Source organism: Melanotaenia boesemani, chromosome 1, assembly GCF_017639745.1.
Source record: "Melanotaenia boesemani isolate fMelBoe1 chromosome 1, fMelBoe1.pri, whole genome shotgun sequence".
In the NCBI taxonomy this organism is placed as follows: Eukaryota; Metazoa; Chordata; class Actinopteri; order Atheriniformes; family Melanotaeniidae; genus Melanotaenia; species Melanotaenia boesemani.
The window spans coordinates 37072773-37090365 of record NC_055682.1 but is presented as its reverse complement, the minus strand read 5'-3'; the positions used below and the strand labels follow the sequence as shown (position 1 = coordinate 37090365).

General features: G+C 38.8%; 1 protein-coding gene across 1 annotated transcript; it reads left to right on the top strand.

Moving 5' to 3' along the window:
* The first annotated feature begins 4514 nt into the window (after positions 1 to 4514).
* LOC121634524 (adhesion G-protein coupled receptor G6) lies at positions 4515 to 17137 on the top strand. Its single transcript, XM_041977256.1, has 9 exons — positions 4515 to 4614; positions 4757 to 4876; positions 5047 to 5086; positions 7353 to 7447; positions 7715 to 7830; positions 8606 to 8874; positions 15909 to 16014; positions 16483 to 16811; positions 16917 to 17137. Exons 1-9 carry the CDS (start codon positions 4531 to 4533, stop codon positions 17027 to 17029), a joined length of 1272 nt encoding a protein of 423 aa, XP_041833190.1. The 5' UTR covers positions 4515 to 4530; the 3' UTR covers positions 17030 to 17137.
* Positions 17138 to 17593: the final 456 nt, after the last annotated feature.

Here is a 17593-nt window from a genome sequence, read left to right as displayed (position 1 = left end):
GAAGTTAAAACACACTATACATTGTTTTATGAATCACAATCAGCCTCCAATAGTTAGAAGAACTGCAAAAAGGCTGTGGTTGTCTGAATCCATCTAGGAATTTAGGGTTAGGGCTAGAGATGTAAAAAACCTTTTTTGTATATTTGTCAAACTTAAAAGAGCTGCACCTGTGTCAACAGTAGATTAGACACACATGTATCAACTCTGCTTGTTTGCAGTGATGCACTAATTTACATTTCTCATATGTTGCAAGTCATTATTCAAATGAATTATAAAAAAAAATAAATATTTGCTTTCCCTACTAATTATGGCTCTTAGAGTCACCCAGTCTTTAAAATTTGGTCACTGGAATGCCTACAAATATTCTGTCTTCTGTTTTTTTATGCAGTTACCTGTTTTCATCTAATTGCCATCTCACTTCTCAGGCACCGTTTGCTTCCTATACTTTTGCATCATTTCATCCATCCAGCCACTATTTGACCATCTGAAAAGTAACATGAGCCAGGAGGAACTTATGCAAATATACCCCGTTAGGCACTCGTGTTCTGAGCTCGTCAGTACAAATTCGGAAGTTAAGAAGACCTTTATAAAGTAAGTTAAAGTCTTGGGGTGGCTATATTTATGTATGATTTGTCATTTCTATATAATATTAAACCTTTTTTTTTTTTTTCCATGCAGAGCACAAAAACAGTTAATCCATAAGATTATAAGTACATCCGAGGTGGAAGTTAATGGTTTGAAGAGCTACAACTTACCAGATCTGATTTTGAATGTTACCAAAAGAAATACCAGTTCTCTCAGCACTGCAGCAGCAGAATTCTTAATCCAGACAGGGGTACGGTTGCATTGTTGTAAATGTTCTAATGTTTATTTATTTATTTGTTTATTTATTTATTTACTTATTTATTTATCTTTTGTTTGTTTCGTTTTTGTTTGTTTCTTTGTTGTTGTTGTTTGTTTTTGTACCTAGCCAAGATTGCTTTTGGTTAAATTAAAACCATAGACTCTACTGTATATAAAAGATGGACGGAGCCTCCGAGATGTCACCCGTAGGTTTCTGAAGAGCTGAATTGAAGCTCATTGGGCATTCCCACCATCGCCATCTTGGCAGCATCATGCGTGTTGTCAGTGCCAGAAAATACAAAACTGTGCAAAGAGGTCAACCTGAGAGGGGGACTGTGAAGGTGGGGGTCGATGATTGACACCCATCAAACTCTGAGCTGCCTGTAGCTAAGCGCTAACCGAGCTAACGGTAGCTAACCAGCTAAAGCTAAGGCGCACAGTTAGCCGGCTAAAAACAGCAGTTGTGCTGCACTCTCCCTTCTTGCCAGGGATATTAGATACCTGTCAATCAAAAGGACAAGCCTCTTATAATGCTGAATTTCAAGATTAAATAACATCCAAACGGATGAGTTTAAAAAAATTCACTACCTTCACAGTTGTTATGAAGGTAAACTATTATTTAATATATTAATCCTAAAATGCTTTTTGTACCAGGCTTTAAACATGTTTATTTCTGTTGTGAAATTGGTTGTTTTAACATGGGAATCTATGGGGATTTGCTCTGTTTATGTAAATATATACCCAAGTATGAAGGGGCCAGACCAATAATAGTTATATACACCAAGATCAGCCTGTGCTTTTTCCATTTGGATATTTAGAGATGGCTGACCAACTTTGTCGTACAGATCAGAGTGATGAGTTCAAAAGTTACAACCAGTTATAAATCTTAATGCACAGTGGTATACAGAGTTTAATTACTGAAGGCATTTGTTTGAAGCCCACATATCCATAATCAAGGAGTGGCAGAAAGGTTGTGGCCACTAGTTGCTTCCTCACAATGAGACAGAAACAAAATTTGTTTCTAAAATAGAGTCCTGGTTTAAAGTGAATTAAAGTGAACCTGGCTTGATCATATTCACACACGCACATCCTTCTCATTAGGCTCAGTCGTAACAGTGAGTGTGTCTCAAACCGCGCACTTACATGAGTGCACTGGAAGGTAGTGTGTAGTGCGCACTAAGCACTACCTTCTGTAGTGCACACTATCATGGGTAAGTCCTGATCCAAATTGAGCACTAACGTTTTGCACTTTCCGGTAGTGACGTACCAGCTTACCAGCACCGCGTTAATATACTTTTTTTTCCTTCCAAAATCCAAAATCACTTTAACATACGTGTTTGCATGTCATCATACTTTTATGCTATTAAATGCCTTTTAAAAGGCCTCATTAGTGAAACGAAGAACCGTGGCCTCCACTGTATTAATCTATCTCAGTTGATAACAATAGAAACCATCAGCACACGTTCATGTGTCTTTGCATGTCTCCCCAATACTTGTTAGTATAAAGTGCAATTTAAAACACTAATAAACAGCTTTTAAATAAGCAAAGATATCTTAACTGAATTAAAGTATTTTACATTATACATCTGTTTTCATTGGTGTTTACACTGATACCGTTCACGTCTGCAACAGGAAACCGATTATACTAGAAACCATCATTTAAAATATGAAATGCAGTAATGAAGACGCTAAAACAGGGATGCAGAAAACATTTTATTTAAACTTTTTATTAAAACATTTCTCTCTTGCCGCCTCCTCTTCTCCACAGCAGCGTCCTAGCCCGCAGGTGGTAAATGCCTCAGTGCCACTGCTGGCTCGGTAGTTTGATGCCAAAGTGACCTACGGTGAACACAGAATGGCAGTTTATATAAAAGCAAACATTATTATATATATGTACTTTATGGCTACTTTGCAGACGCTTATCTAAAGTGATGTACAATCAGCTACGGCTTCGTCAGCGGTACCAACGAAACGGGCCGGTTCTCTAACCAGCGGTGTTTCCTAATCAGTTTTCAGATTAAGGACCATTTCGTTTACGCCAGAGACCCCGCAGTGCTTTATCTGGAGGTTCAACAATCATGAATAAACATACGGAACCTATAGCATTAATCATTTTAACACTTATAACCCATCTAGATCCGTGAAATCGGTTATAAAACTGCTAAAATTTACGTGGCTAACTTTACTGCAGCCTCCAACAAATGATCAGATCCATAACTGTCATCAGAGATAGAAGAGATAAAAAGCATGCTGCAGTTTATATTAGAATTATGATCAAATAACCTCATACTTACAACAGTAGAAAATAGCCTCCGTCTGCTTCGGTACCGCTGAGTCGGTGGCTGCCAGCTCTGAAAAAACTGGTTGAAAGTCCCTCCCCTTCCGCTACGTCAGCAAGATGGCGTCCGTTTAGTGCATGTAGTGTCCATCGTTTCGCACTAGATTTTTGGCAGAGTTTAGGGCAGCATCCGGGTACTTTCAGTGCACTGAGTTTTTATTGAAATTTCTGTGTCAGCGCACTAAGCACTTAAATGTAGTGTCCGAAGTATAGAAGTGCGCGATTTGGGACACACCCAACGTTATGACCCCAGGTCTGCAGCCTGTGGTCCTAGGTACGTAAATGTTACTGCCTAGTTGCTCCACGGCGATTGGCGACAGCTCCAGGGGAGACCTCCCACCCCCTTCTGCATCTCCACGGTGGTTGGCCGCCACCCGCTTCATCTACCCTGTGCCTAGCTGTGTGACGACACTCTTCCCCCACTTCCTCCTCGGCAACCAATGAGGACAGCTTCAGGGCCCCAAAAGGGAGAAAGCTGCTGCGATCGAGGCAGCTGTGTGTTCCATCAGGGCCCACAGCTCGTCAGTCTGGGATCGAGAGCAGATGCTGGTTTGGTTGGTGTGTTAGAATACCCGAGTGGTTGTGAGCATTAGAATTTCCCGTTTTGTTGTGTGCACGATTGTGCCCTTTTGTGTTTGGTATTGAGCAGAGACGCTCTCACCTTTTGTGAGTAGTCATTTTGTGTTGTGATTTGTATAGTTGGACTAGATTGTTTTTATAGGTATTTAAGAGAAAGCTTTACATTAGAATTAATCAAGTAGAATTGTGTATAGTATTTTGGTTAAGTTTCCTTTCAGATAATTGTAAATAATAATTGTTATTATATAACCGAACTTAGGACACCTTTTGTTTATTGGATTTCCTTTTCTTAATAACAGAATTTAGGACACCTTTTGTTGTTATTTGATTAGTCGGAACCTGGGTTTGATAACAAAGTTTTGTTAACTATTTAAGTTTTGTCCGGCTTTGTTTTGTTAACGACCCGAACACCCTAGACCAATAAGAGGGTCGTAACAACAGCTTCTCCATTCACTTACTTGTTGGTCAACCTTAACCTAGACACACTGCCTGGAAAATTTGACTATGGCGTGACTGTGGCCAGGTGGTGTTGAGGGAAGGGGTTTAAAAGGAAAGGTCAACTAGAGAAATAGAGAGTTCCTTCTCTTTTTTTTCTTTTCATATCTTTGGGTAATATTTAATGTTGAAAGATTGTTTTTAGCACTGCAGATAATAAAAAGAGAACATGTCAGGGGCTCTTTGATGTCTGTGTTGTTGTTGTAAATGACAGTGTTTCTCTTATCCATGGTTATCTGCAACCTAAGAATGACTCATCTGTCCCTGAAATTTGGATGCCTGTGAATGCCTTGCAATCAATCCCAGAGGAGAATAGGACTATTGGTTTGGTCTTCTACAGGGAGCAAAGCCATTTTCAGGTATATTCTATATCTTATAAATGTTATATTCTGTTCAGTCCTAACACCCTCATGTCCTCATAATTTTACAACATTTTTTAACAAATATGTAACATTGCCCAGCATTTCCCTGCATCACTGCATCTAACTGTCCTGTTGTTAGCTTGCCCAAGAGAATATCACATCAATGGTTGTAAGGATAGAGCTGTTGGGTGAACAACACCTGCAAAATCTCACACAACCAATCAAGATGATTTTCAGAAGTACACCAACAAATATTGATGTAAGTCTATTTTCTGTTCATGTTTTAGTCTTTTAGGTCACTTTTTATTCCTTTAATATTCAAAGGAAAGCAGTCTGCACTACTGTAAGCATTTATTAAGAGAGCTTATTTGAATGAGTAGTGTGCCATTTTTAATCTTCATGTAGCTCTGCTTTTTTGTGTTTTTACAGAATGGCTCACATTTAATGTGTCACTATCTTGATGAAGAAGGTAGGTGTATATAAAACAGTCACCTTTGTACTGCATAATAAGCCAGTATGATGAAGACTTGTGGCCACATGAAGAAAAATAAGAGAATGAGAATAAACTCAACAATATTGTTTAAACTTGAAATGCCAGAAATCCCCAGAACATCCCCAGAACCGAACTAGTGTCATCAGAGAGACCAGGGCTCTAGACTATGACCAATCTGCAGCTAGAGTGCAACTAAATTCTTTTCTTGTTTGTTCCAGAGCATCTAAAAGTTCTCAGGTCCAGGGGTTAGACTTTCTTCTGCATTGTCAGTGTTCATTCCCTTCTTACCAGAGCTCAGGAAAGAGTGACACATCACAAAAAGCCAATTAAAGGCAGAGATGGGGTGGGTCAGCCTCTGATTGGCTCTGATCCACAGTTTTACACCTTATTGTGAGCCGGTGTGAAATTCAGACTGAAACAGATATGACGAAGAAAGACAGAGAGAAATAGCAAAAAATTGGAATGAATTGAAAAATGTGGAATATTGTTGAATTTGCTCATATGTGATTGTTATCTACTATCCTCACCATTTCAAGAGTTTTTCATGGTAACTGAAAATGAACAGGAAATGCTGCATGAGAGTTGAATGCATTTTGACCTCTTCAGCGCCCCTGTCGTGCGACATCGCCTAACTGATGTAGAAGTTCGTCAAAGGCTAAAGCCCTGATTTACTAAAATTCCTGAGAAAGAGCACAAAACTGCACGCACACATAAATAAATTGCACGTGTTGTTTATGATTTGTGGGTGATCTACTAAGATGTTCCGCAATTGATAACAGATGCAAACAGCAGTATTCAAATGAGGATTTAGTGTGCGTTGCGGTGTTTCCATGGAGTTTAGAAGCAGAGCAGGAAGGTCGCAAATGCAAAATGAAATTCGGCCCAATGGAGATGCAGATATTAGTGGACGAGGCAAATAAAATTAATTCTGAGCTCCAGCAAAGAAATCTAAACGTCTCCAGAATGACTTCAGTATGGAAGAGTATTTGCTAAACAGTAAATGTAGTTGGCAAAACTACAACATATAAAACAAATTGCCGATAATAAAACCTCGGAAATAAGACAGGTGGGGGCCAGCACAGGAGATGCTTCTGACCAGTATTTAGCAACTGGTGCAGCTCACTTACTGTGAAGGGCAGATTACTGGAATACTGGGTATAATGCATTAGAGCTGATTGCAGAGTGAGGTATAGAAATAGAATAGAATAAAATAGAATAGAAATACTTTATTTATCCCTTCAGAGAGCCCTCAGGGAAATTTGGGTGTATGTTTTTATTGACAAATTAAAACGTTTATGAAATAACCGTCCTTCCTGTGGGACCTTTTATTAAGCGTGAGGTGCAGTTGATGATGGGCATTAATGCCCTTAAGAGAGGGATGGAACATGGGGTACAGGCAGTGGTGAGGGCTCTCACTGCCAGCAGACCCAGAGCACAGAAGCAATAGTCTATTGTGCGTAACATAGCATTCAACACAGCCATATGGTTCAACAGTCTTTGTCTCTGGCATTCCAGAAATATTTACACCATAAGAAAAGGTGTGTTAGGTTAATTGGTCACTCTAAATTCTTCCTAGGAGTGAGTGTGAGCATGAATGGTTGTTGTCTCTTTCTGTGTTGGGCCTGCGATGGACTTGTGACCTGTCCAGGGTGTACCCTGCCTCTCACCTGTTAAAATGCTGGGTTGGGCTCCAGCTTCCCTGCAGCCTGTAATGGACAAAGTGGTACAGAGAATGAATGAATGAATGAGTGAGTGCCTTTGAGGTATCTAAATCCTCCTCCTTGCTACAATAACCATTTGTGCATAAAGTTGTGCCAGTTACTACCTGCCTTTCAGACATGCTAAATATAGGTGCAAAATTAGCTAGTGCAATCAGTTTCATGTATGGTAAATCACACTGCACGGTTGCATCTACTCCTCCCAATATTTTGCACTCTCTTGCTGAGATGTCCATATTGCATATTCATCAAGTTTAAACAAACTAAATGCATTGAACACATTATTTTTCCTTTTAACAGACACAATCCTCGGTGCACCCAGTTAGTAAATCAGCTGTAACATGTTTTTGTGTGAGCTATCAAGTTTGTAGCTTATGTTCACATCTTAACATTGTCATAACATCTTTGACGGTGCTTTTGCCCCTTTAAGGACCTATGTTTATGTTGTTCACTGCGGACAGCCAGCAGCATTTTGCTTTGTGTGAGTAGCTAATGTAGTTTACTGCTGCTCTTTTTGGTTTCAGATTTTGTCTGGAAAACAGACGGATGTGAGACCCAGAATGATGAAAACAATGTTACATGCTGCTGCTCCCATACAACAGCCTTTGCTGTACTACTGGTAACAACACACACCTAATTGGATCAGGTTCCTTTCCATGACAGTTTTAACCAATGATTGACTTTTAATTTAGCAAATTTTTATTTATTAACTTATATATAAAAAAATATTAAAAAGAGAAAAACAAAGGAATTTTTAATTATCTTGTTTTGCTGTTGGCATTAACCTCTGACTTGTATCTAAATATTACTAGAAGTAAATTGCAAATTGCACATAATTTACTACCATTTGTTGTTTCTTTTTTTTCTTTCTTTTTGTTTTTTACAGATTAGAAAACCAATTTCAGAAGTCCACTGGAAAATACTTTCTTATATTAGTTACATAGGTTGTGGCCTGTCAGCATTCTTCACAGCTTTGTCCCTTGTGATGTATGTATTTAGCCGGTACGTATACAAGCTTAAAGAGGACACACATGTACATTTTTCCAATAGCTGCATTTCCATTACCCCTAGAATTGCGCAAAACCTAAATATTGCAATGAAAAAAAACTGGCAGTGGAAACACCACCTTTTTGAAAATCTTCTCAAATATCGCTAAATTTTTATGCTCTCTTGAGGTGATTTTTCAGATATGTCGATATAGAAGTGTAATGGAAACACTTTTTTTGCATTTACATGTCACCAGGAGGTCACGTGACCAGTTTATTTCAAGTTAAGATGGCGCAGTATGTATGGACAGAGGAGACAGAAGACTTTTTACAAATAATTAAAGAGAAAAATATAACCGTCATCCTTGATAGCAAACAACAGCAAAATGCAGAGTTTTACAAAGAAATCATCATCTTCATCAAAGTGGAGTCTCGCTGGACGAAATTTTACAAGAATTACGGCTAATGCTCTAAACACCATTCAATGGATACGCCTGCAAACTGCAGTTGCACTTTGTTGAAGTTTTAGAAATAGCTCTTTTATTTAGTGAAAAACTGTAATGGAAACGCAGCTAGTGATGCACATTTAAATTTCCTATGGCTTTGCAAAGCCGATTTGAAATTAATAAATACAAATAAGTATTAAACCCACCCATTACATTTTTCTAGTCTTTGCCTCTGTGTGTTTCTATGATCATTGCTATAGTTCACAATAGTGTAGTTACATAGAAGTGTTGTGTCATTCTAATCTATAATATGACTTTTCTGTATTTTCTTTTTTTTCCCACTAGAAACCACAAAATGGACTTTTCCATATCTATTCATGTATCTCTGAGCGGATCCTTGTTTCTGCTCAATACAGTCTTCATGTTGTCTGAGTGGGGGGCAACAGTGGAGCTAGACTGGGTGTGTGAGTTTATTGCAGCGCTCATGCATTACTCCCTGCTCAGCTGTTTCACCTGGATGGGCGTAGAAGCACTTCACCTCTATCTGCTGCTGATAAAGGTGTATAACACCTACTACAGACATTACCTGCTCAAACTGTCTCTTGCTGGATGGGGTGAGTTCTGCATTGCGACATGTTGGTGTGGTTTATCAACACTGTTGTTTTGATTCACATTTAGACAATATAAATAAGAAAATGTGAATGAAAATGGTTAAAATCAAAATACTTTATACAAAAAATGTTTATGCGCACTTGAGTGTGGGTTTTGCCTCACAAGTCCTTTTTAACAAGTCCAAGTCGAGTCTCAAGTCACTTTTAGTGTAATCTGACATTTGGTCTGCTTAGAGGACTGCATTATAATATCTGACGGAAATCCATGCTCACCCTTTATCTAACAGCATTTAGTAACAGCTGTTCTTTATCTTAAGGTTTTATCTCTTCTGATCTTATAGTGGCTGTGGTGTGCAAACCACACACTAAAGGCTGGTACACAGAAAAGGATTTTCTAAATCTGAAGAGATTTATCTGCTTATCTGTTAGAAACCCCACACATAAAGCTAAAAAATCAGGCATTTAACAGCTTTGATCATATGTGTGTGGTGTGCTCAAATAATCTAAGCACTGAACAGCACACATTACGATTTTGTTCTGCAACCAATCTAGAATCTAGTCCTTCGAGCCATAAAATCTTGCATGATCAAACGTGATCTAACAATAACAAAGAAGAAGAAACATAGCAACAACTGGAAAAACGAAGAAGAACCATGGCAACAACTGGAAAACACAACATCCAGCGTGGTGTGTGTTAACAGAAAAAGCCAGAAATGAAAAAATAACAGACTGGAGACGGCGTGAACATGGACTTTATATCCTTCCTTGCTCCCAAGTCAGCTCGCTCTCTGATTGGCTACATTCCGTTCCACATCACAATCTACACGGTCAACTCAGGAGTTATCTGCTTTTCAGACTCACATGAAAATTTTTGGTCAGAAGTATTGAACATGCCTCATAATGGAAAGTCACAATTTATGAAAACTGTTCAATAGATGTTTCGTTCTTCTTCTGAACATATTCGGTGGAGCCAATCTGATGGAGATTTTAGTAAAATGGTAGCCACAAGCTAATGTTTAAATTGTGTGGCTCTAAACTCCCTGCCAACATAGATGTTAACATTAGCTTCATATTACAGTAACTAACCTCAGGTGTATTTTAAGGTGGATCCAGTGTCCAGACGTTGCAGTTTGTTGCTCTTATATTGGTCGTTCTTACAGGCGCTGTAGCAACAGCTGTGTTCAACGGCACTGCCATTGTTTTGATTGATTGCACATGCGGTGTGGACGCGTGTGCGTGTGATGTTACGTCTGGGGAAATGACAGTACACAGAAGATCGGACAGAGAGAAGAGCATGACGGTAACAGTTCAAAAGCTGCCATGGGGATTTGCTCTATTTTGGAGCTAGCCCCTAGCGGATGAGGGGGGAACTGCAATTTTTTGCACTACCGCATAGGCTTCACATTTTACCACAAGAGGTTGCTGCTTGGTTTGAACTCTGATGCAGTTGGTCAGGATACTCTCCATGCAGCACCAGTAGGAAAGCAGGAGTCTCTGAGTGATGTTTTTCTTCCTTAGCATCTAAAGCTAGAGTTGTACTTGCACGGCGTCTGCATTAGGTTGGGACTAATGTAGCTGACGCAAAAGAAATCTGCATATATACTCAATATATATACTATATACAGGTTAAAAGCGTCATCTTGCAGTTTCTTGTCTGGATCTGCAGTTAACAGTAGGACTGGTATTGTCTGGTAAATCCACAGGGCAGAGGTTCGCTTCAGTTCCAGCAAGTACCTTAATTTCCTGTTTTAGAACAACAATGGCGGCATACATGGCGCAATTTCTTTGAGACACTGTGGAAGCTGACTAAAGCCTGGCACACACATAAGGATATTAGGACTGTATTTGTCCCAATTTTGCCTCCTCCCGACCTCGGATGGCAAACGCCCGATCATTATGAGATTTCCCTGTCCATTTTATTTGGTCTGTGGTGTGTTATGAGCCGATTTGTCCCAATAATCTGCTCCGAAACGGGTCATAGCTGACAATGTGGAACAGGGAACATGTTTAATATTTCAATGCCGATTTCTGAGGAACGCTGACATCACGTACATTCTGACTGCATGGGTGGTGATGTGGTGAGGAATGTAGCCAATCGAGAGCGAGCTGGCTGGGGAGCAAGGAAGTAAAAGTCCATGTTCACACTGTCTCCAGTCTGTTATATTTTTCAGTTCTGGCTTTTTCTGTTAACAACAGTCCCAAGACCACCATCATTCCCTCGTCCTATATATCCCCTTCCATGCTGTGTGTTGTGTTTTTCGATTGTTACAATGTTTCTTCTTCTTCGTTTTTTGCCGGTTGTTGCTATGGTTCTTCTTCTACGTTTCAAAAGCTCGGTGCGATCATAACTGATTTTTTTATCTTCATGTGTGAGGTCTCGACCAGATAAAAAAATTTCACAAGATTAAAAAAATTGTTATGTGTGTACCAGGCTTAAGAAATTATCCATCTGCTGAACATTGAAAACAAAATCAAAATTCAAGATCTTTATTGTCATTATGCAAACATAACAAAAATTTGAGGAGTTTCGGCTTAGCACACATAAGTAAAAATTAAAGATATAAAATATAACAGATATAAGAACATCTCTATATTTACAAAAAATGAATTCACAGCAGACAATAATATTAACAGGGTGAGTAAAATGCATCCTAGTGCAGGGATGGATCTCTTTGTGTGTCTGAGAAGGTGTGAATCGTCAATGTGTGTGGCTGTGGAGGATTAGGTGCATGTGTACAAGTACTATAGGAGTAGGGGGTGGGGGGCAAGTGTTGAATTACAAGCTATTGCTTTCACAGCTTTGGGGAAGAAGCTGTCTCTGAAGCTGGATTCATACTCGCATGATGTCTGTGTAAGGTCAGTTACAGAGTGACCGGCACCGTATAGGTTCGCGAAGGCTCAATGCGCACCTCTTCTAGACCTGACATGTACCCCTGCTACTCAGACGGCTACACAGAAGTACTCCCTTGGGATCGGTCAGTTAATTATTATGCGTTTCTGGAATTCTGGATCTTTTCGCTGAATTTGTGTGTTAACTGCCATTTTTAAAAACAACACCCAATGGATCAAGTTGATGAGAGGCTGATCAAATTATTTCTTCGTTTGCTTTCACAAGCTCACAAAGACACTGCACCATGTTGGATGCTATTGTTGTTTTAAAACAGTAATACCTACCAGAACTGAAGTGAACCATCAAAATAACTCCGACCTGTTGAGTTTACCAGCCGATACCAACCCTGCTGCCACTTTCAGATTAGTAAGAGAAACTGTAACAAAACACCAAAACGTACCCCGTATGCTCAAGTGTGAGAGCGCATTCACCAGTGTCAGCTACACCGTAACCGACCTTATGCAGAGTATAAATCCAGCTTGAGTCTTTTTGTGGTGGTTTTAATGTTCCTGTACTGCTGTCCTGATGGAATCAGTACAAACAGTGCAGACATGATGCAGACACAGTACGAATATAGCTGAGCCTTAAGGAAATAGAGTCTCTACTGGGCCTTTTTCAGCAGTCCAGAGGTGTTCGTGCTCCAGGTCAGGCCCTCCTCTATCTGGACTCCCAGTAACTTGAAGTCAGATACCCTCTCTACACAGTCTCCTCTGATGGAAATAAAGATATGCCTTTGTGGTGTTACGGAGCAGATTGTTCTTAGGTCAACTCACCCCCCCCAGAGATCAGTCATCTGCATACTTTACAATGTTGTTGCTGTGGTGGGTGGAGGTGCAGTCATGATTATAAAGAGTGTAGAGCAGGGGGCTCAGTATACAGCCCAGTGGGAATGTATGTTGGCCCATTCTGACCCTCTGGCTGCGATCTGAGAGAAAATTTTTAATTCACGTGCAGTGTGAAAACCCCAAGTTCTCAAGTTTCTCTAACAGTTTGTAGGGAAAATGGTGCTGAATGTGAAGCTATAATCAACAAAGAGCATCTGGACATAGCTACGCCTGCTCCAGATGGGACAAGGAGGGCTGCGACCACAGCATCTTCTGTAGATCTGTTACCTCGGTAGGCAAACTGGTGAGAATTAAAAAAAAAAAAATAAATCTAAATTAAAAAAATAAAAAAAAAAATAAAAAAAGTTTTTTCACAACTCTCAAATCATGAGTCTGATTCCTGTCTCAAGTGTCTTGAGTGCGAGTCCAAGTCGAGTCCCAAGTCACTGCAAATGAGATGCGACTTGAGGACGAGTACCAGACTTGAGTCCCCATCTTCAAACAATTCTGACATATCACTTGAAGATAAGCTCTACATATATGCAATTTTATAGTGTTTATTTTATCTTAAAGTGTAACTACACCCCGTACTTTTTGGTAACTCCACCCACTGCCAAATTTGAAAAATACCGGAAATTTCAAGGGTTGGGGTGATCAGGGAGGGGAGAGTCGGGATACAGCGGCAGAAATGATTGACAGACAGCAGCTCAGCTCACTGGCAAGATGCAAAGCGAGATTCACAAAGCACCTACACCACAGAGCGGTCTTTGAGGGGAAAGACTTTTCCCCTCTGGAATCTCCTCAGCTACACATGAATAAGGTGGTCCTGAACCGTATCAATCAGTAGACTTCCAATCTATATTAAAATCTCCTAAGAAATAAATCTCATTTACTATTCCACATGCCTTATCCAACATTTCACATAGCTGCACCAAGTACATTATAATAGCATGTGGTGGTCTGTAACAGCATCCAGCAAGAACAAGCCTTACATAAGGTATTTGTAACTGTATCCATATTACTTCCACTCCTTCTATGGCACAATCTCTTCTAACTTTAAATGGAATATTGTTTTGAACATAACAAGCTACTCCCCCTCCATGCAAGTTTCCATCCTGCCTATAAAAATTATAGCCATCTATATTCAATACAGGACTATTAATAGTTGAATCTAAGTGTGTTTCTGATATAGCTGATATCTGTAAATGATACTTCCGTAATAATTCTGAAATGTCAGTTAGTTTATTCCTTAAACTACAAATATTCAAATGAGCTATTTTAAACCCCCCTTTGTCTGCTTAAAAATATTTTTCACCATCTGCCACTTGGTGAGCCATTATAATACTTTTGCCTTTAATATTATCTTAAGCTGTCATCAATACAAATATAAGATACACACCATCACATATCACATACACACCCATACCCAAAAATATATTCATCACTGTAATGAAATAGAAAGCAAAACACATCAATGGAGCTATGCCTGCTCATGGCAAATGATTAATCTCCTAAATGAAGTGTTTGCAATGTGGTCCTAAATCCAAAAACAGAAATTTACTGAGACAGGCTTTTACCTTGCCTGCAACAAAACTGATTTATATAAAGGTTGTTTTAAACCCAATATTGCAGTCTAGTTTATCAGTTATCGCATGTACTTATACTTTATCTTGTCTAATTACTTATATTCAAATCAGATTCAGTTATAGTCTTTAACATACACTTTTGCCGCACTGCACTCTGTAAATTTTTTAGTCAGCGTCCCTGGATGAATTATACCATGCCTCACCCCTGCGTCCTTCAGATTCCTCTTTATTTCTCGAAATGCTGCACGTTTTTTGGCCATATGTGTCGTGGGATCCGGAAAATCCTTAGCCTCATCCCTCGTACTTGTAGTGCACCTTCCTTGTTGGCAATTTTTAGGATCTCCTCTCTCGTAAACTTGCAGAGATGTACGATCATAGCTCGATCAGCACCTGTTCCCACCGATCCAATCCTACGGGCCATCTCCACCTGTGGCTCACACAGCAGTTTATCTTGAAATAACTCCTTAAACAGGGCAGACATGTAACTGGTTGGATTTCCCTTTTCAATATCATTCTTCAGGCCAAATACCTGCACTTTCTATTTGTGACTATGCATTTCAAGTCACTCGGTTTTATGTTTAAGCTCCTTTTTGGGCTTAATTAGCCTATCACACACAGTCTCAAACTTTATCACGCGTGAATCCAGGTTCGACATTGTTTCGTCAACTTCCTCAAGCCTTTGTGCACACACAGATATTTCTTTTGTAAGATCATTCATCTTATCCACCACCACGTTCAACTCCTCTCTCATTATAGTACGTATAAGGGCCGAGAGTTCCTGCATGTTGTACTCCACACCTGTCATGTTACTTACTCCCGCTTGTTGAGACACTTCTTCGCCTTGTTTTGATTGCACTTTGGACTTTTTGGGAGGCTTCTGCGCATGCGCAGGTTGTGGCAAATGCTGGAAGTACTGCTGTAAGTTGCTGCTGCTATGATTTGAGCTGCTGTCTGTTGCCAGATGAGGATCAGCAGGTAAAGAATAAAGTCCGGTTTTACTTTTACAAACCTTAAAAGCACAAATCCGTCCCATTGCAGGAATTTTTAATTAGAAACTCTGTGAAAGAACAGAAGTCTGAAACTAGCAAATCTACACCAGATAAGTTCAAATCCCTTGATATGTGTTGGTGGGTGTGATTTTCTATGCCTGCAAGGCATAAAATTTTATCAACAGTATAAGTAGTTTTTATCACAATTAAGTAACACTGTGTTGTTTACAGCTCAAAAAACACATTTTTGGGTGCATTACCCTTTTAAAGAGTCAAATAATTCAAGAAACCTGTGCATAAAGATAAGTAAAAACTGCATCATATCTTTGTTTCTAAGGTAAATTATGGCAAAGTTATAATAACAAATGAAGAAAATTAATCATCTACAGGAGACTGTTCCATGATTTACACAATGATGTGTGTATTATCCATTTGTGGCTTTGGGGCCTTGTTTTCATTTGATACTCCATCACATAACATACTTTCACAGAAAAGTACCTGTAGGATAGTGACAGGGACATTATTTTGTTAAGGCTGAGGATTCCAGCAAGAGTTTTGAATTTATTTATGTTGCTTTCAACTGAATTACAGCATTAAAATATTAAAAGAATATCTAAAATTATTTAAATCCCATATTGTGTGTATTTTTATATGTAGTATATCTGGTCTCTTCAATAAAACATTGCACATGAATACATTAAAATGCTGTCAACCCATGTCTGTGTGTGTTTATCCATGTGATTCCCAGGGATTCCTGGTGTAATTGTAGCGACAACTTTAGGATTGAAGAACTTCAAACAGTTTTATGGCAAGATGGAGGTGAAAATGGATGATACTGACCAAACCAACAAAATGTAAGTTTGTTTTTTTTTTTGTTTGTTTGTTTGTTTGTTTGTTTGTTTTTTCATCTTAATAATAATCCAAGGCAATTTTTAGATCTGATCTGTCAAACAGAGGGACTGTTTGTTTGCTCTGAGCTTTAATCTTAAAAAGGTCCATCCTCAGGAGAAGCAATTAGAAATTCAGATATATGTTGCTTCATATTTTTCAGTTTATGCACTAATGAGGAAGGAGAGGTCCCGAAGGCTTTTACAGCAGATGTAACAGCAAGACCCAGACTTTCCTTTTTTAATGTCAATTTCAGAGTTTCAGTGCTGTTGTGTTGATGTAATCTCCTGGACCTTTTGGGAAAGTTGTGTGCAAAAATCAAACCAAATCCTGCACAGCAATAGCAGACTATTAAAAATACAGATAAAAAAATATATGGAAATGACATCTCTTTGTATATTAATAACTCTAGCATCCCACTGCTTGTCTTGCAGCTGTTGGATCACAGATGACATCTTCTTCTACTCAGTGAACCTAGTTTATTTTACGCTCATATTCGTCTTCAACTCGGGCATATTGATGGCAGTGGCATCTAACATCTGTAAGATGAAACAAGTGTTAAAGAATGACTTGAACTTTAAATCTAAGACTAAAGGAAAGTCTTGGGGAGGCTCAGAGAGATTCAGTGCATCATGCAAGAGTGGCTTGACTTTGTTGGGTCTTACCTGTCTAATGGGGACCACCTGGGGCCTGGCCTTCCTGGGATCCGGATATGTCAACTATCCCATCCTCTACCTTTTCTGCATCCTCAACAGCTTACAAGGTACCCTATCAGTTGTGGTTGAATCTACTTGTTTGGTTGTATGACTGAGGGTCTTAATGCTGCTGACTTTTTTTCTAATCTAATCACGTGTATCTTTTCGCCAAGGTTTCTTCATCTTCCTGTGGATCTGTCTCTCAGTCAAAAAGCAGAAGAAAAGGGAACGGGAGGAAAAATTGACTTCAGCATTTACGAAGACTTCCACAAACAAATCAGATTAGATCTCCTTTTCCCCCACTCCTCCAGATGGATCCTCTGTAATTCTCATCTATATAAGAAGATTAACAATACCTCTCCCGCGTAACATTTTGAGTGTGGTAGATTGCTAATTTCAATAACGTTAAACTTTTAATACAACCTTTTACTTGTCTTTATTTCTGTAATGTCTGTAAATAAATGAATCTCTTGTTTAAATGTAAAAAAGTCAACTTTGACTTATTCAGACAAAAGCTACATTTTTTTTTTACTTTACATAAATAAAATTTAATTAATGTACAAAAGCTGTACTATCCTGATACATATATTTTAAAATGTATTTTTCAAATTATATGAAGCAATACTGAATAGAAAGTTAGCAACATCATGTAAAAACTCAAGAAATATTTGTAGATAATCATTTAATTTATGTTATAATTCCTAATAATTGTTCTTGCTCGACCTGAAATGCAACTGTGTAAGAAATAATTCTGATATTTTATGTCTTTGGTTTTGAAACATGTTGTTTATGTTCCTATAATGTATCCTTTATAGTGCATTCATACATCTAGTTAATTTCTATATACTGT